The 13,792-nt window shown below is 50.6% G+C and overlaps 7 protein-coding genes across 7 annotated transcripts; 2 read left to right on the forward strand and 5 right to left on the reverse strand.

Annotated features, from left to right (window-relative positions):
- Positions 1-805: 805 nt before the first annotated feature.
- Positions 806-1,585, forward strand: P174DRAFT_375523 (putative GPI anchored glycoprotein; the record flags this gene model as incomplete). The annotated part of the gene is made up of 3 exons (XM_024822629.1): positions 806-937; positions 1,005-1,132; positions 1,189-1,585. 3 exons carry the CDS (start codon positions 806-808, stop codon positions 1,583-1,585), a joined length of 657 nt encoding a protein of 218 aa, XP_024679595.1.
- A 97-nt stretch (positions 1,586-1,682) lies between these two features.
- P174DRAFT_453885 (Gfo/Idh/MocA family protein) lies at positions 1,683-3,107 on the reverse strand (the record flags this gene model as incomplete). The annotated part of the gene is made up of 5 exons (XM_024829189.1): positions 2,921-3,107; positions 2,555-2,868; positions 2,342-2,489; positions 1,937-2,283; positions 1,683-1,880 (listed from the first exon to the last, which is right to left on the reverse strand). The coding sequence occupies exons 1-5, from the start codon at positions 3,051-3,053 to the stop codon at positions 1,683-1,685; spliced, it is 1,140 nt and encodes a 379-aa protein (XP_024679596.1). The 5' UTR covers positions 3,054-3,107.
- A 176-nt stretch (positions 3,108-3,283) lies between these two features.
- On the reverse strand, positions 3,284-5,451 carry P174DRAFT_453886 (COP9 signalosome complex subunit 1). Its single transcript, XM_024829190.1, has 4 exons — positions 4,964-5,451; positions 4,847-4,891; positions 4,498-4,778; positions 3,284-4,446 (listed from the first exon to the last, which is right to left on the reverse strand). The coding sequence occupies exons 1-4, from the start codon at positions 5,100-5,102 to the stop codon at positions 3,370-3,372; spliced, it is 1,542 nt and encodes a 513-aa protein (XP_024679597.1). The 5' UTR covers positions 5,103-5,451; the 3' UTR covers positions 3,284-3,369.
- A 75-nt stretch (positions 5,452-5,526) lies between these two features.
- On the reverse strand, positions 5,527-6,675 carry P174DRAFT_444758 (uncharacterized protein). The gene is made up of 8 exons (XM_024828168.1): positions 6,652-6,675; positions 6,437-6,592; positions 6,310-6,383; positions 6,217-6,258; positions 6,130-6,162; positions 6,042-6,080; positions 5,970-5,981; positions 5,527-5,894 (listed from the first exon to the last, which is right to left on the reverse strand). Exons 2-8 carry the CDS (start codon positions 6,578-6,580, stop codon positions 5,636-5,638), a joined length of 603 nt encoding a protein of 200 aa, XP_024679598.1. The 5' UTR covers positions 6,581-6,592; positions 6,652-6,675; the 3' UTR covers positions 5,527-5,635.
- Positions 6,676-7,358: 683 nt separating this feature from the next.
- P174DRAFT_444760 (uncharacterized protein) lies at positions 7,359-8,790 on the reverse strand. The gene is made up of 3 exons (XM_024828169.1): positions 8,277-8,790; positions 8,124-8,215; positions 7,359-8,051 (listed from the first exon to the last, which is right to left on the reverse strand). The coding sequence occupies exons 1-3, from the start codon at positions 8,380-8,382 to the stop codon at positions 7,665-7,667; spliced, it is 585 nt and encodes a 194-aa protein (XP_024679599.1). The 5' UTR covers positions 8,383-8,790; the 3' UTR covers positions 7,359-7,664.
- A 1,303-nt stretch (positions 8,791-10,093) lies between these two features.
- On the forward strand, positions 10,094-11,466 carry P174DRAFT_444761 (uncharacterized protein). The gene is made up of 5 exons (XM_024828170.1): positions 10,094-10,658; positions 10,713-10,738; positions 10,810-10,904; positions 10,957-11,014; positions 11,071-11,466. The coding sequence occupies exons 1-5, from the start codon at positions 10,233-10,235 to the stop codon at positions 11,141-11,143; spliced, it is 678 nt and encodes a 225-aa protein (XP_024679600.1). The 5' UTR covers positions 10,094-10,232; the 3' UTR covers positions 11,144-11,466.
- Positions 11,398-13,677, reverse strand: P174DRAFT_376127 (putative choline transporter Hnm1; the record flags this gene model as incomplete). The annotated part of the gene is made up of 12 exons (XM_024822664.1): positions 11,398-11,809; positions 11,880-12,011; positions 12,071-12,128; positions 12,193-12,405; positions 12,461-12,488; positions 12,543-12,566; positions 12,617-12,804; positions 12,862-13,050; positions 13,099-13,275; positions 13,325-13,375; positions 13,442-13,522; positions 13,572-13,677. The coding sequence occupies 12 exons, from the start codon at positions 13,675-13,677 to the stop codon at positions 11,398-11,400; spliced, it is 1,659 nt and encodes a 552-aa protein (XP_024679601.1).
- Between the last annotated feature and the right edge of the window lie 115 nt (positions 13,678-13,792).

Consider the following 13,792-nt stretch of genomic DNA (forward strand, 5'->3'; position numbering starts at 1 on the left):
CTACGCTCTCATCGTTGCGCAGATATTAGAGGAATCTTTCCTTGGAGGTACCTCAGATGTATTCTTCACCCATAGACGCTTTACCCAAAAAGGAAAATTAACTACCCATCGGCATTCATAATACTTGCGCTAGTCCTGGAAAAGTCTAGCCGCCGAGTTGATGTTTTCCGCCAATGGAGTTAGTTCGCAATCAGCCAATCAGCATTTGCAGCCCTGACTGTGGGACTCCACCTCATATTCTTCAAAGGCACCGACCGATCAGGCAATCCCGAGGCTTTCCACTGCCAGTGTTTGTGAAATAACCACCAATCTTGCAATTGTGCGGCTGAACAAGGACCTCGACATGTCTATTTACGGATAGTCAGGCGCACCTCGACCCAGTCTCTGAAAGTCTGGGCCTGGACCAGACTCCGGCTAAAAGCTTGTCAGCATGAGAAACTGTTTCATTTGTGTAGGATCATACAGCGAGCCAACGAAACGACTAGGCTTTCAGCCTTAGCAGCCTCCCATCCACTAATGGCTGACTCGTAAGATGAGACTCATTTATCAGGGGCATGATGCCCCAGAGGCGAATATGGCGAATATTCTTGACTCCCTTTCCTTCGCCATCTTTTGTCCTCATCATTCGAACTTTCATTGAATTGTCTGTTTTGCTGCCAGTCACTCGTTTACGCCCGTACGACGAAAGATCCCATAATCATTATACTTCTGACACTACCTTTTTTATTGTTCTCTTTTCGACGCCCTCCATCTATTCAAATCCAGACTTGTTTCAATATAGTCACTTTCACTGAGATTTTACAAAATGCGTTCCAACGCCATCCGCTCTCTTACGCTCCTGACAGCCACCGCGGCCACAGTCGCTGCTGAGAGCACCGTGTCGCTCTTTATGCCCTATGCTGATCCCGCGAGTTTCGTGGCGGAAGTCCTCGGCAGTGTACGTTTGTCGGAAATCATCATTGCTCAATGTTCTGCAAGATCATCTATCTGACGTGAGAACCCAGAGCGGCTCTGCAACCACCTACCGCGTCAACTGCGCCTCTGCCGGTGACGACTGCGGTATGCCCTCAAGCGGGTACACAATTATCCAGGGCGCCTCGACGGTGAAGCAAATATATTCTTTCGACGACTAGTATGTCGCCCTTGTGGTGAGAAGAGCATTGAGCGTGCCGCTGACATCCTCAACAGCTACGTCTCATACGGCTGCAATCTCGGTGGCACCACCTCCATCTCCTGCCTAATTTCGCAGATGGACAGTACCACAACTCAAGTGACTGACACCGACATGACCACAGACATCGGCTCTTTCTTTCTGCCCGTTGTGGTGACTGGCACTGCCACCGCCGGTGCCCATGCCACCACCCCTGGTGCATCCGTCACAGGCGGCACGCCTTCGGCGACTGGAAAGACTACCCTGGCCTCGTCGGGCCCGTCTGCGACGAGCGGCGCCCAGGCCACTGGCTCTTCGGCCTCGGCGTCGCCGTCCCACAGCTCCAGCGGAAACGCTGCCATGCCTCAGATTACTGGAAATGCCAACTGGGCTATTGGGGGTGCTGCTATGGCTATGGCTCTGGCCCTGGCTTAATGGCTCTGTCATATTATTTGCTTGGAAACGTGTCGTCTGCTGTACAATACTATCAAATAATTATACACAATAATAAATTATGCTGGTAGAAAACCGCCTATCCCAGCTTGGTCCCTTGGGACGGCCGCACGGGCAAATTGGCCGCCTTGTACAGGGAATCAATCGACTCCATCTGCCAGATACTCTCCTCCCCGCTGACCCAATACGCCGGCGTCTTCCCCTTAACCGCATCCACAAACGCCTCCAGCTGCCATCGATACGTACTCCAGTGCGGATTCCCGCCCTTCTCCCCGTGCTCGTCACCACATTGCCCCACAAGGGACCGCCAGAATACTGCTTCTTATAGCTCACCTTGCCCGTCGTCTTGTCCTGGATGGAGATGTAGTGGTACAGATGCGGCATCATAGCGTTATAGTAGTAGATGATCGCCTTCTCCGTCTCGACCTCGATGGACGGTAACTCCCAGACCCGCGGAATCACGCCCGCGACCTTCTCGCGCGCCATGTCCGTGTATACGCGGCTGTGCACGGGGTTGCCGTCCGGGCCTTGGAAGTCGATGTGCGCGTACATGGCCGCGTCCACGCGCGGGTCATCCTTGGACGGCCGGACGCTGACGGAGATGATCTCCTGCGGCAGCTGCGCATGCAGCGCATAGCGGGTAAATGACAGCGCATAGGTCATGTCCATTGCCGAGCCGCCTATACCCTTGTCAACTACTTGCTTGCACGACAAAAGAGGGTAGATATCAAAACTCACCCGCCAGGTCAAACTTCCACCGGATATCACCCCCGGGGACACCAGGACTGGCCGTCATAGCGGCCTTTGTACAGATTATCTTCCCGTATTCCCTCGAATCCAGGATCTGGCGCCATGCATGCGCAGCCGGATGGAACTGCCAATGGAACTACATCCTGTCAACCAACCCTGCCCTGCCCCAATCCAAAGGAACCGACCGAGAGAGAAACTTACAGCCTCCTCAACAATCAGCGCCTTCTCCCGCGCCAGCGCCACCAACTTCTTCGCCTCGTCCGCATTCGCCGTAAACGGTTTCTCGCAGAGCACATGCTTCCCGGCCTTGAGCGCCTTCGCCGCCCACTCGTAGTGCAGCCCGTTCGGCGTGGATATGTACACGATGTCGATGTCCGGATCGTCCAGGAGATCCTGATACGAGCCGTAGGCTTTGCTGAAATGGTACTTTCTCTGGTGCTTTTGGGCTGTTGAGAGATCGCGCGAGGCGATGCCGTGGAGGATGACTGATGGGTGGGATTCGGCGGGGTGGATGACTAGAATTTCGGTTAATATTTCGGCATAAAGTCAAGAAAAGGGCGAACTTACTGGCTGCAGGGTTGATTTGGGCGGTTGAGATGACGCCCAGTTTCAATGCGTCGGGGGTTTTACTGGGGGTGGTGTGCAGCCATGAGTAGACGTATTGGTGTAGGAATGTAGCGGCTTGGTCGACGAGCGCCATGATCACAACAAATGCAATGACGGATTGTTTGAAGGTGAGAATTGATCAGATACCTTGGGTTACTGTAAGCTTGGGATCATTTATATTGGCAGTGCATTGCACCTTGGTGGTCTGAGGTCTTTGTCAATGATGCAACGGGGCTATGACGTTATAACTTCATCAGCTACCCTCACACTTGATCTTGACCACTGACAAGCCGAGACCTCTCTAATGTATTTGAATAGTTGGGCCCTTAAGCTATGGTCAATTAATTATTCTGTCATAATCCTAATCAAAGGGGGTTAAGTCATATGCAGAAAAGGATGTGAAATGTTATTCATAACCATAAAATACGGTCTTCTGACTCCGGACTGGTATGATTGTCTCGTAGAAGGTCATCACCGAGAGTACTTGCCCCTAGCCCAGCCAACCCCCTTCCAACGCCTCGGTCCTCAGGTCTGAGCTTTCTCTCTTCCCCCGGTGCCCGCACCTCTAGCCCGGCACGAAGGATGTTAGTCCGCAACAGCCGGAGATGAGCCTCTTTTCTGAAGTTGACAAGGCTCTCCAGTGCTGCTCGCTGCACGTCTGTGCGTAGATCGGTCTGTTTAGATACGAGCACCCCCTTCTCCAGGTCAATCCGAGCATCCAGCGTCCCGTCCTGGATCAGACTGATCAACTCTTGCACGAATGGGGAGTTGAAGTCGGTCGGATGCGCTTGGCCGCCAGCGACCCCTGGAGCAAAGATCTTCAGCATGGAATCGAGCGTCACGCGGCTAAAAGGAATGAGGTATTGCTGGATAGCCTTGGTGCGGATGCGGGTGAAAAGGGTGCTGACATGACGCTGAAGGTGGATGTCAAGTAGATAATCGGCTTTGTAGGACTCAAGAATCTCCAAACAAGGTCGGAACTTTGAATTGCAGAAAAAGGAGATCGCCCGGCGAATATGCGGTTCGAGTTCGAGGAAATTGCGGAAAGAGTTGTTGTCAAGTACGCGGCGCTGGAGTTCGTTACGATCCATCGACGCAAGAGCACAGAGCCCACCATAAACCGCCACGTCGTTCGATGTGACGACTTCATTGTAAGAATCCCCAAGCGATGGATCAGTGGTCAAGAAACTGTTCGCAGCATCCAAGTACGATCCGGAGTGCAGCTGGGATAAGCCCAGAGCGGCTGACATCTTAGGTTGATTCTTCGCTTGCTCTTCCGGTTTGGACTGGAGGTTGCGCAGCCGGTGCACGTTGGATTGTACGCTCAACCAGTCTCCCCGCTCGATTGCCACATTGATAATCTTGAACAACATAGACGCGATGTGGCTGGGTGTTGTGCAGTAGTCCCTCATGCGCGAGTAGGCCTTGGATGCGGCCACCAGGTTGCCGATCTGATGGTAGTGTAGTCCGAGATCTTCGTTGCCCATCTGTGAACATAAAGTAAGCATCCCCACTGATTGCAGCAAAACTCCACTTACCCGTATGCTCTCCTTGATCAAATTGTTCTTATAGCCCCTCAGCTCGTGCTCTAACCGATCGGTCTCAGACTTCACAACTCTCTGCATATGGTCCACCCATTTCGTGTCCTCGATGGCTTCAGATTCATTCGGAGACACTTCGGCCAACGCTCGTACAGCCTGCTGGTACCTGACGACATCTTTTCCCGCCTTCGCTTCAGCAACCGCAGCCTTGAGCGCTTCCGTAGAGAGGTACGTGGAACAAGTGCCTATGAGGTACAAGCGATTGAATCTGGTCCGTCCTGTTGCGCGAGTATCAATCAGTTTCAGCCGTCGGAGCTTTGTGCGCATGCCATATTTTCCTACTAACCGGTGTAGTTCGCAATGTAAGACTCGAGTTCGAATTTAGGTGGATCTTCAATGCACATTAGCTACTTCCCCTCATTGACAGTTAAGCTCACCGCTCGTATAGCCGGGGACAACCCACCATCAACCTTTACAAAAGGCGCTGATGCCATCATGTTCCCATTTGTACCTTCTGGATCAACCATCCCTGCGCTAGAAGCCTGCCCCGCGTATAAACCAGGTTGAGATGCATCAAAAGCATCTGGGAGCGTTGAGTCCATGGCGTGGTCGTGGTGCACGTGCAACGCCTGCGTCGACGGCACGGTAGGTCTGTTGGATCAGATTTAATTTGGAAACAATAAGATAGCGAGGGATCTTCAAGTGGGGTTCCGATATGCAGAGAAGGAGCACAATGTAGAATTCCCAAAGCTGATCCCAGTGACCTTGATAGGGCGATGCGGAGAACGGTGTACTGGACAATGGGCGGAGGGCTAGTGACAGTAGTGAAGTAACAGAAGTGATCAGTAGGACTATTTTCTGACAAGTACTTTTGAACCCACGAATCCGTTCTATAGACGATGGCTCTCAACGCGTAATAGATATGAGATTGCAACTCTAGAGGCACTAAGGATGGAGTATCGAAGTCATCAGCACCGGCATTATTTGGCATTCTAAGCCCCAAGGCACCGTCATCGAGGATTGACCGCCGAATTCACCGCCTCCGTTCTTCTCCCCGACAAAACAATAATTTGATGTTTCTTGCGCGGCATTCAGACTATTCCAGCACAAGTTGGGAAAACAAGTCATCAGTTCATCAGATAATGTCAAAGATCCCGTCACCGTGGTCCCCGACTACAGCTCCTACAGCTCCTGTCATCACGGTATCAACCTGTGCTGTCGAATCCCAGTGTGAGACATATTCTCTCTCTGGGTGCTCCATGGAGGCAATTTCGGCGAAGATGTTTTCGTTGACTAGCCCCTCGTTGTTCGAGTTTCCGGGCAACCTAGTTTCGGTACTGAGTCTCAGGGGAAGACAATCTGATGCCGCCTGAGAGCTTTCAGCTGGCTCAGTCCTGAAGGAGTGATTGCTGTTAATGAACTTCCATATTAGTTTATGCAATAAGCATAGGAACAAGCGTCAAGCCGACCTTGGGTTTGTGCTATTACGCAGTGAGCTTCAGGCTTACGCGATTGAACAGGAATAGTTGGTATATACTCACTGATTCTCGTCTGCAATGGTCGAGTCGCTTGTTGAAGAGCTGGGAGAAAGTCAGCATTAATGACGATACTACTGGGGTCTTCCCTCACTAGCTAGAATAAAGGATTGAAGATGAGGATGAGCTAGGATGACTGTCAACATTGCGCCTGGCACATCCGTTTAAATATGATACATACCCAACCGTTGTGACGGATGCGTTCCCCGCCATACTGATTGCACTTCTTCCTTTGTTATTATAGCTCCGTAGGCGTGCGAAATGAGGTGCTTACCGTGTATTCGGTGGGGGAGGCGGAGGTGGCATAGACTGGACAGCTACATAGTTGCCACGGCTGGCATGATTGTACTGGCGTGTATGTCAGTCCTACTTCGGTAATATAGTTACACGTAGGGATCTACCGTATTGCCTCTTCTACTAATTCGCTCTCTCATGCGACGGCTGGCGTTCAACCATCTTCTGCGACGGCGCCAATCTGGTCTATTGTTTGTATTTTCGGATGGTCTCGAGATTCTCTCCGTTTCGTTCGGAAGTTGCAGCATCATAGACACGTGGCCCTGTATCTAACGTCAGTCTCCGGAATGATGACAATGGTTTCAATCGCCGGTGCACATACGAGGAACATCAGACCTTCTCTCAGTGGGCACCTGTTCAGGGGATGACCTCTCTGCAAGCAGAGTTGACAGAATGGACCCTGCTGCTATCAGCAATCAATCACCTCACCGTTAGGCCTATTTGAATGGCAGTCGAGAGGAGGTGGCTCATGCATACCCTAGGCATCCTGTGAGTATGACCTCGACTAGGTGTATTGCGATGACAATTCAAAGGGAGGACGATCTGGATTTGAGAGGAAGAAGCAGGTCCCTAAGATGGCTTGACTGCGGGTACACATGCTCCTCCAGGCAGAACCGAATTGAACCGCGCGATTTCTGGCTTACTGCTGAGAGATAAACGTGACGGGCAGTGAGACGAAACAGGAAAGAAGCCCCGGAGGAAGGAACGGGATAGAAAGACGAGACGGAGCAGGGAAAGACCCATCCACGAGGTGAGTCTTGAAAGAGTGTACCAGCCAAATCTGAGATGAACAGCCAGTCCCAACAGTGACTATCAGAACCCGTATCTAGGTACCTTAGATCTCCCTGATGTCCATACCCTGTCCGTCAGCTGTTCGTTCTTGACTGAAATGCATGTCGTTCGACCCGGTTCGGGGTGTCGTAAGCAAGACGGAGGTACCTTCCACATCAGCTGGAGTAAATGCTCATCTCGCGCATCCGTCACGGTCCTTGATAGCTAATGCCACTACAACCAGTCATACTCTTAGTCATAAAGATGTATTTGCAACGAATCCAGAGGAAGCACCGTGATTATGATTATGATAGGCATAGGTCGTGAAAGTTGATCAACATGTCACAGAACAAAATAAGGCCACCGCAAAGTCTTGAAAAGAATAAGCTTGGAATGACGATAGCGGGGACTCCATGCTGTATGCAAGGAAAACAGAAATAGAGACATGAAATGACGCTGACAATGTCTTAGAATAACATCAACAAGAAGAAATTACAATCCAGAAAACTATCCCAAGCTGTATCAATGTACAGCGCACAGTCTAGTGGGGTTCACGCCAGCAGTTTACAGCAGCACTGCGAATCCAGCAATGAAGCCACCCACCACAACACACAGACCATACACATGGCCGATGTCAACGGACGAGATCCTGACGGCCGCGTTCTTGCTCGTGGCTTCTCCTGTGAATGCGGCCAGAGTCGTGGTCGTAGCAGGATTGTTGGTAGGGTTCGATGTGGCACTGGTCGTAGTGACATTGTGGCGCGTGGGATTTTGAGCTCCACAAGGGTGATCAGAGCGACAAGCAGACTGACAGGCCGAGTCGGCGCTGGAGCATCGATCAACACACTCGGTGTTGGCCTCGGTGCAGAGGTAGTAGGGAATCGTCTGAGAGTATTCGGAGGTGTTTGGAGAGATGCCGTTGGAGCAAACACACTGGTAAGAGAGAGAATCCTATCCGAAGAGAAAGGAAGCCTGTCAGCAAACCATTCTAGGAGGTGGCCCGAGGTGTCGGATTTGACTTACAGAGTCGCACTCGTTCTGTTTTGGATCGCTAGTGGCATTGATTTGGAGACAGAGGAGGGGACAGGACGAGGTCTGATCGAGACACCATTTGCCTGGCAGGGTGAAGTAGTCAGACAGAGCTCGAGTGTAAGATCTAATGTATTTGAGACCTACTTCGTGTGGCGGGGTCAATGGCACTGATGTTCACGGCAGTCCAAGTTTGGCTGCTGACCAGCCCGACCATCGAGGCGGCGACAATCAGAGTACGAGAGAAGATCATATTGTCTATGATAGTATGTCGACAATTGAACGAAAAAGACGTGACAATCGCAGGTTTTTGAGCTTTCTAAGCTGTATTTGTGGCGATTCTAAGGATAGCTTGAGAGTCAAGGCCCAAGGAGGAGAGGGAGAGAGAGAAGAGAGATTTCCGGAAGAACCAAAGGTCAATAGCAATGCCCTTTGCCCTTGTGACACAGTCGACTACTGATAATGGAAGGTCTTAATGGAAAGTGGAAGAAGAAGATGGGCTCTTGGAATTGACCTGGGAACCACCGAACCAAGTGTACAAGTGGAGAAGCAAACAAGTCGACAATGAGGAGAAGCTCCGGATGGACTACTGAATACGGCCGACGCAGGAGCTTTTAAACAGGTCGGTCCGTAGTCCGTGGTACTACTGGAGCAGTGGACTAGTAAAGGACTAGCGCTACACAACATTTGAGACTAGATACTCTATCTGTCACTGGAAACTGGTGGCGAGCTATCGGAGTACGTAGTAGTGTAGTACGATGCTCCGTAGTTAGTCACCTGCCAAGTGTGGTATCGGATCATCCAGCCTTGGTTTGTGGCAATTTTGGAAGAGAAAGTCGGGTGGTTAGCATGGGATTGTCTTGGGTGGAAGGTAGAAAAGCAATCTACTATACGGATCAGATCGGCTGGTGGTCAGAAATAGAGGGAGTCTGTTAAGGGGCTACTGTCTTCCCTTGAAGAAAAAAAGAAAAAAAGTGTCGATCCGGGGAACCCTCAACAATACTCCGTACAAACAAGGGTTTGCGTCCCGAGCTTAGAGCCCCTATCGATGCTGGGAATCTACATGGTTCCCATCGAACGTGGGGGTATCTCAAATTTACATACAAACTACGCATCCGTACTTCAATGATCCAAATCCTTATCACTGTCTTCTCCGCACCTGACGCTGGAGCCGAAACATGGTGTTGGGAAGTTTGGACCAAAGAGAGCTGATCAATATTATTGACTGATAACTGCTCGGGGAGGTGTCCAGATGTCTCACCCGTAGACATTGACTTTCCCCAAACAAGGAATTTGCTTGGACGGAACCACTCTTGGCTTCTTCTAGTGAATACACTAGATGGATGGTACCGGTCGCCAACAGAACGAGCACGAACGAGATTTCAGAATAATGGCTAATGGTATTCGATAATCCTCGAAGGCAGATAATCTTTCAACACATAGTCAGGTATAAGTTGGAACAGAGGAAAGAAGATGTTTCTCGTTTCTCGTGATAAAAGTTGGATCAACAATAACTGAGGACAGCTGCTGAAGAATGCCGAGGGGGATGAAGAACCAAAAGAGGATGAAGGGACTAGTACAAATAAGGAAACACGCTGACTCATGACTTTCTTCTTCAATAACTATTTATTCGGGTATTTTTGAAAGTCTCGTGACCTGGTTTTTATTTGGCCAGAGGACATCAAAGAGAAGGAGGTCGACCCGAGAATCAAGAAATGTAAGGACATCGATGGTCAGATCGCATTGGTTATGTCTCAGACTGGTCATCAATTTCTCATGGACAACATTCTTTGAAGTAGCCTTGCATCTGATCCGATTTCTTTTCTATTTTTACTTTCTTCTCAACGCCTCTACTACATCCACTGAGCAGGACACAGACCAACCACCTGGCAAGCTTCGCTAGTGAGCCCCGTTAGTGTTCAATATCGGTGCGTCCCCGTACCCTTGCTTCCACCGTTGCTCCCCTCATTTTAGGTTGCATTTCATTCCGTTTTACTTACTTGTTTTAGTCGAATATTACAGAGTACCAGAATTTGATTGTCACTCTCCCTGTCTGGTTGCCGTCCGTGCCAGCACGTCCAACCCCTCTAGGTAGTTAAATGGATGGAGCCAGCGAATGAGGAGACCGGTTCGGTGCCTCGGCCGCAGCCGTCATCCTCTCCTCCCCAGTTTTCCACATCCTCCCCCGCTGTCGAGAGAGATACCATTGTCGCTGCTGCGCTATCCGACGGGGTTAGCGTGAGCAACGGTTCTGTCCTCCCACAGGCCCGTCATGCCTCGTCCACTGATCGTCCCGTCTCCGGTGTGATTCCGCCGTACTGGAGCCACCACCGGAATGCATCCCGGACATCTCAGATCTCTTTGGATCAGCCGGCCATCACATTAGAGGATCACACTGAGGATCCCAACTCGGAAACCAGCCGGGGTCTCTGGGCCAAGAGTGTCATCGTTGATGACTATGCGGTTGTCCAAGGGAAGACTGGGGTAGGAGCATATGTGGTTTGGAATTGCAGAATACAAACCCTTGATGTATGTTGGCTCCTTGTTCATGACGATATTGAGCTGGTGCTAACGTAGCCGTAGGGTGGTCCCATAACTGTTCGCATGAGGTACGTCCCGATCATATCATCGTATCGGGCCCAAACAGCTGGACGACAGTCATCTTGCTCACAGCGCAAAGATACTCCGAATTTGATGACTTACGACGGCAATTGCAAGCCTCGTTCCCACATGCGAAGAACGCTTTACCAGCACTGCCTCCTAAAAGTGTGCTCTGTATGTGTCTCTGAGTAGACATAACTGATTCTCAGTTAACGAACATCCTTAGATAAATTTCGCCCTACATTTCTTGAATCCCGACGAGTCGGTCTGGAATACTTCTTGAAGTAAGTTTGCCGTCCCCTCGACAATTTCCCATCTGGAGTTAACCTTAGATACCTAGCTGCGTCCTACTCAATCCTGAATTCTCGGGTTCGCCCATCGTCAAGGAGTTTCTCTTTGGTCGGATGTGCTAGTACCATCTTTCACTCGATCGATTGTCTTATGTCGAAGTCATCACCGCTTGTCTATCACTAAACTTCCTATTGCATTGGGTTTAGAGGCATTTATGGTAAAAGTCGTCCGTCTTGAAATACATGAGCGATGACTACATCATGATACGGCCTCATTCCAAGACTGCACTGGTGTCGGCTACCGGTACACAGTTTAGCATGATATTCAATAAAAAAGCCTACATGTCACTGTCTGTCGTAGGTCAAGATCCTACTTCCTACTCCTTTCCCTCGTGAGTAACCATCATAGCACGAGCGGCATTCTGCTCCTCCTCGCGCGCCTTCTGCATATTCTTGGAGTACTTCTTCCCCGCAACAACCCACCAGAGCAACGCGATGAGCAGGAATCCACCAACACAAACACAGGTGTAATTCATATTCGCCGCTGTCCAGCCTGTCAGCCTTCCCGACGTCACCAGCTTCTTATCCACAAGTTTGAACTCACCAGTGACGGGCATATAATACGGGAACGAAAAGAACACAATGGCAAACGCCAGCCATGCAACCGTAATAATGTTCACAGCCATACCGGCAACATGACCCAGGAAAAAGGGACCGCGGTGCATCGTCCGACGACCCACAAGGACGTTGGTGAGGATGGGAACGAGGTAGGCCAGGTTGTTAATCGTCCTGCATGCCACGGATCAGCACATCGAGTTACACAGTTGCACCTCACACAAGGAAAAAGGCCTGCACTTACACCGCCGAGCTCATCATGGCGTTGAAGGCGGTGCTAGAACCGAGATAGATACAGCCCAGCAGGGCAGTGATGACGCCCACGCATAGTTGGGCATTGAACGGGGTTTCGAAGCGGGGGTTGACTTTTGCCCAGCTAGGATTGCCTGTTAGGGTTTCCGTAATATGAATGACTAGAATCGGGAAGCTACTTACATCCTCGAGAGCGGGAGGCCGCCGTCACGAGCGAAGGCCCAGAATACTCGGCCGGTACCTAGAGCGTGAGATGTTGGTTTATGATGCAGAGAAATGTGTGTGGGGATAATGCATGGGCATACTTAGCTGAGAGCCGAGCATACATGGGCCCAGAGCGACCCACAGCATGAAGGTCAAGGCAAAGGCACCGCCGCGGGTTTGAGTCGCCTGGCGGAAGATCTCTGCCAGGGGAAGGCCAGTCTGGGTCGATGCTAGGCTGGTGTAGTCTTGGACGGAGTACATGAGACTGAGCAGGTAGGTAAGTCCGGTCACGAAAGCGATGCCGAGCGTGCAGGCTGTGTTCGACATTAGTTGCAAGGTGAGGGATTGCAAGGAGAGAAAAGAGCTCACCGAGGGCTAAAGGGGCGTTTCGTCCGGGCTGTTGGGCGAGACAAGTCAGCGGCTGGATGCGAACTTGAGCAATACTACTTACGTTTGGCATTTCCTCTGTGATGTGCTGCAATTTCGGTCAGAAGAGCCTTGACATTTTCCAGGGAAAGGACAAACCGTTATGCCATCCAGACCACCAAGAGAGTATAGCGGGTTCACCAGTCCTGTGATGAAGCAAATTACATTGTTCTCCCAGCCGGTGTTATTCATCCACGTTCTGAAAACGAATTCGCTATCGTTATGCTTGGGAGCTGCGGCAGCAACGGTGACCATGATGACGAACCAGGCCAGTTGAAGATAGCATACTTGCTCGACTGTCAGCATGGCAGGTTTATATATAAAACGCGAAAATACCAACTCACAGGAAAACTTGTTGATAAGTGGAATATAACGATTCCCAAACATGACTATTCCCGCCGTCAAAATGTTGAATCCCTGGTACGCAACAAATGTCATCCATGGCTGAATCACGAGATCCGTCTGGTACAGCGCAATCAAGGCCATGAAGTTGGTCGCGTAGATCAAATTGGTAGATGCGGTTGTGAATATCCCTGTCCCCGTCAGATTTGTCTCGAATCAATGATCCCAGCCAAGCTCACATCCGAACACCGTGCTCCAACCCGTCCCGAAGCTCAGAATGCTGTTGTATCGTTTCGGGGCAATGGCAGCAATCCAATGGTACATGCCACCTTCAACCGGGTATGCAGACACAAATTCGGCCAAAGAGGTAGCCAAAAAGCATTGCAGGATGAAGACGAGGATAAACCCGTAGATTACTGAAGCCGTCAACCATGATGTAACGCAGAGTATCAGGGAGTGTCCTACAAGCACCAGGTCCACCAGCGTTGATAGAGGTGATCAAGCCGAGACCCAAACCTGCAATGGAGATGTCAACCAAACAAACAAAAAAAAAAGATCCAATGTTGATCAGGGGAGACTCACCAGTCCACGATATGGTGCAATTCGCAGCCAGACCGATCAGACTCCACACCGAAAAATGTCTTTTTAGCTCTTGTTTATGGCCTAGGCGTGGTCAACAACAGCCCATTGACGAATCCATTGAAAAGCATACCCATCTGCGCCAAACGCAGTTCATCTGCATTTTGCACCCGGATGATACTAGAGCCATGATCGTCGACAGCGTCGGCCACAGGAGATGCCATTTTCGAGTCACCCATTGTGGTGGATGTGCGTGAGGGAACTCAACAGACACAATCGAAAAATACGCTTGGTTCAGACCCAGAGTGATAAATTAAAGTCAACATTGTGGTCTGGCCATCGTCGCCTCGTGTG

Source organism: Aspergillus novofumigatus (assembly GCF_002847465.1).
Source record: "Aspergillus novofumigatus IBT 16806 chromosome Unknown P174scaffold_7, whole genome shotgun sequence".
Lineage (NCBI taxonomy): Eukaryota > Fungi > Ascomycota > Eurotiomycetes > Eurotiales > Aspergillaceae > Aspergillus > Aspergillus novofumigatus.

Excerpts from the sequence above, each read along its gene's own strand:
- P174DRAFT_453886 (XM_024829190.1), bottom strand. The coding sequence starts at position 5,102 with ATGGACTCAACGCTCCCAGATGCTTTTGATGCATCTCAACCTGGTTTA. Across the intron at positions 4,779-4,846 it reads TTACATTGCGAACTACACCG|GACGGACCAGATTCAATCGC; the intron begins GTTAGTAGGAAA and ends CTCGCGCAACAG. Across the intron at positions 4,447-4,497 it reads TGATCAAGGAGAGCATACGG|ATGGGCAACGAAGATCTCGG; the intron begins GTAAGTGGAGTT and ends TTATGTTCACAG.
- P174DRAFT_444758 (XM_024828168.1), bottom strand. The coding sequence starts at position 6,580 with ATGATGCTGCAACTTCCGAACGAAACGGAGAGAATCTCGAGACCATCC. Across the intron at positions 6,384-6,436 it reads TTAGTAGAAGAGGCAATACG|TACAATCATGCCAGCCGTGG; the intron begins GTAGATCCCTAC and ends CATACACGCCAG. Across the intron at positions 6,163-6,216 it reads GCATCCGTCACAACGGTTGG|CTCATCCTCATCTTCAATCC; the intron begins GTATGTATCATA and ends CAGTCATCCTAG.
- P174DRAFT_444760 (XM_024828169.1), bottom strand. The coding sequence starts at position 8,382 with ATGATCTTCTCTCGTACTCTGATTGTCGCCGCCTCGATGGTCGGGCTG. Across the intron at positions 8,216-8,276 it reads CATTGACCCCGCCACACGAA|GCAAATGGTGTCTCGATCAG; the intron begins GTAGGTCTCAAA and ends TCACCCTGCCAG. Across the intron at positions 8,052-8,123 it reads AACAGAACGAGTGCGACTCT|GATTCTCTCTCTTACCAGTG; the intron begins GTAAGTCAAATC and ends CTCTTCGGATAG.
- P174DRAFT_444761 (XM_024828170.1), top strand. The coding sequence starts at position 10,233 with ATGGAGCCAGCGAATGAGGAGACCGGTTCGGTGCCTCGGCCGCAGCCG. Across the intron at positions 10,739-10,809 it reads CCCATAACTGTTCGCATGAG|ATACTCCGAATTTGATGACT; the intron begins GTACGTCCCGAT and ends CACAGCGCAAAG. Across the intron at positions 11,015-11,070 it reads GGTCTGGAATACTTCTTGAA|CTGCGTCCTACTCAATCCTG; the intron begins GTAAGTTTGCCG and ends TTAGATACCTAG.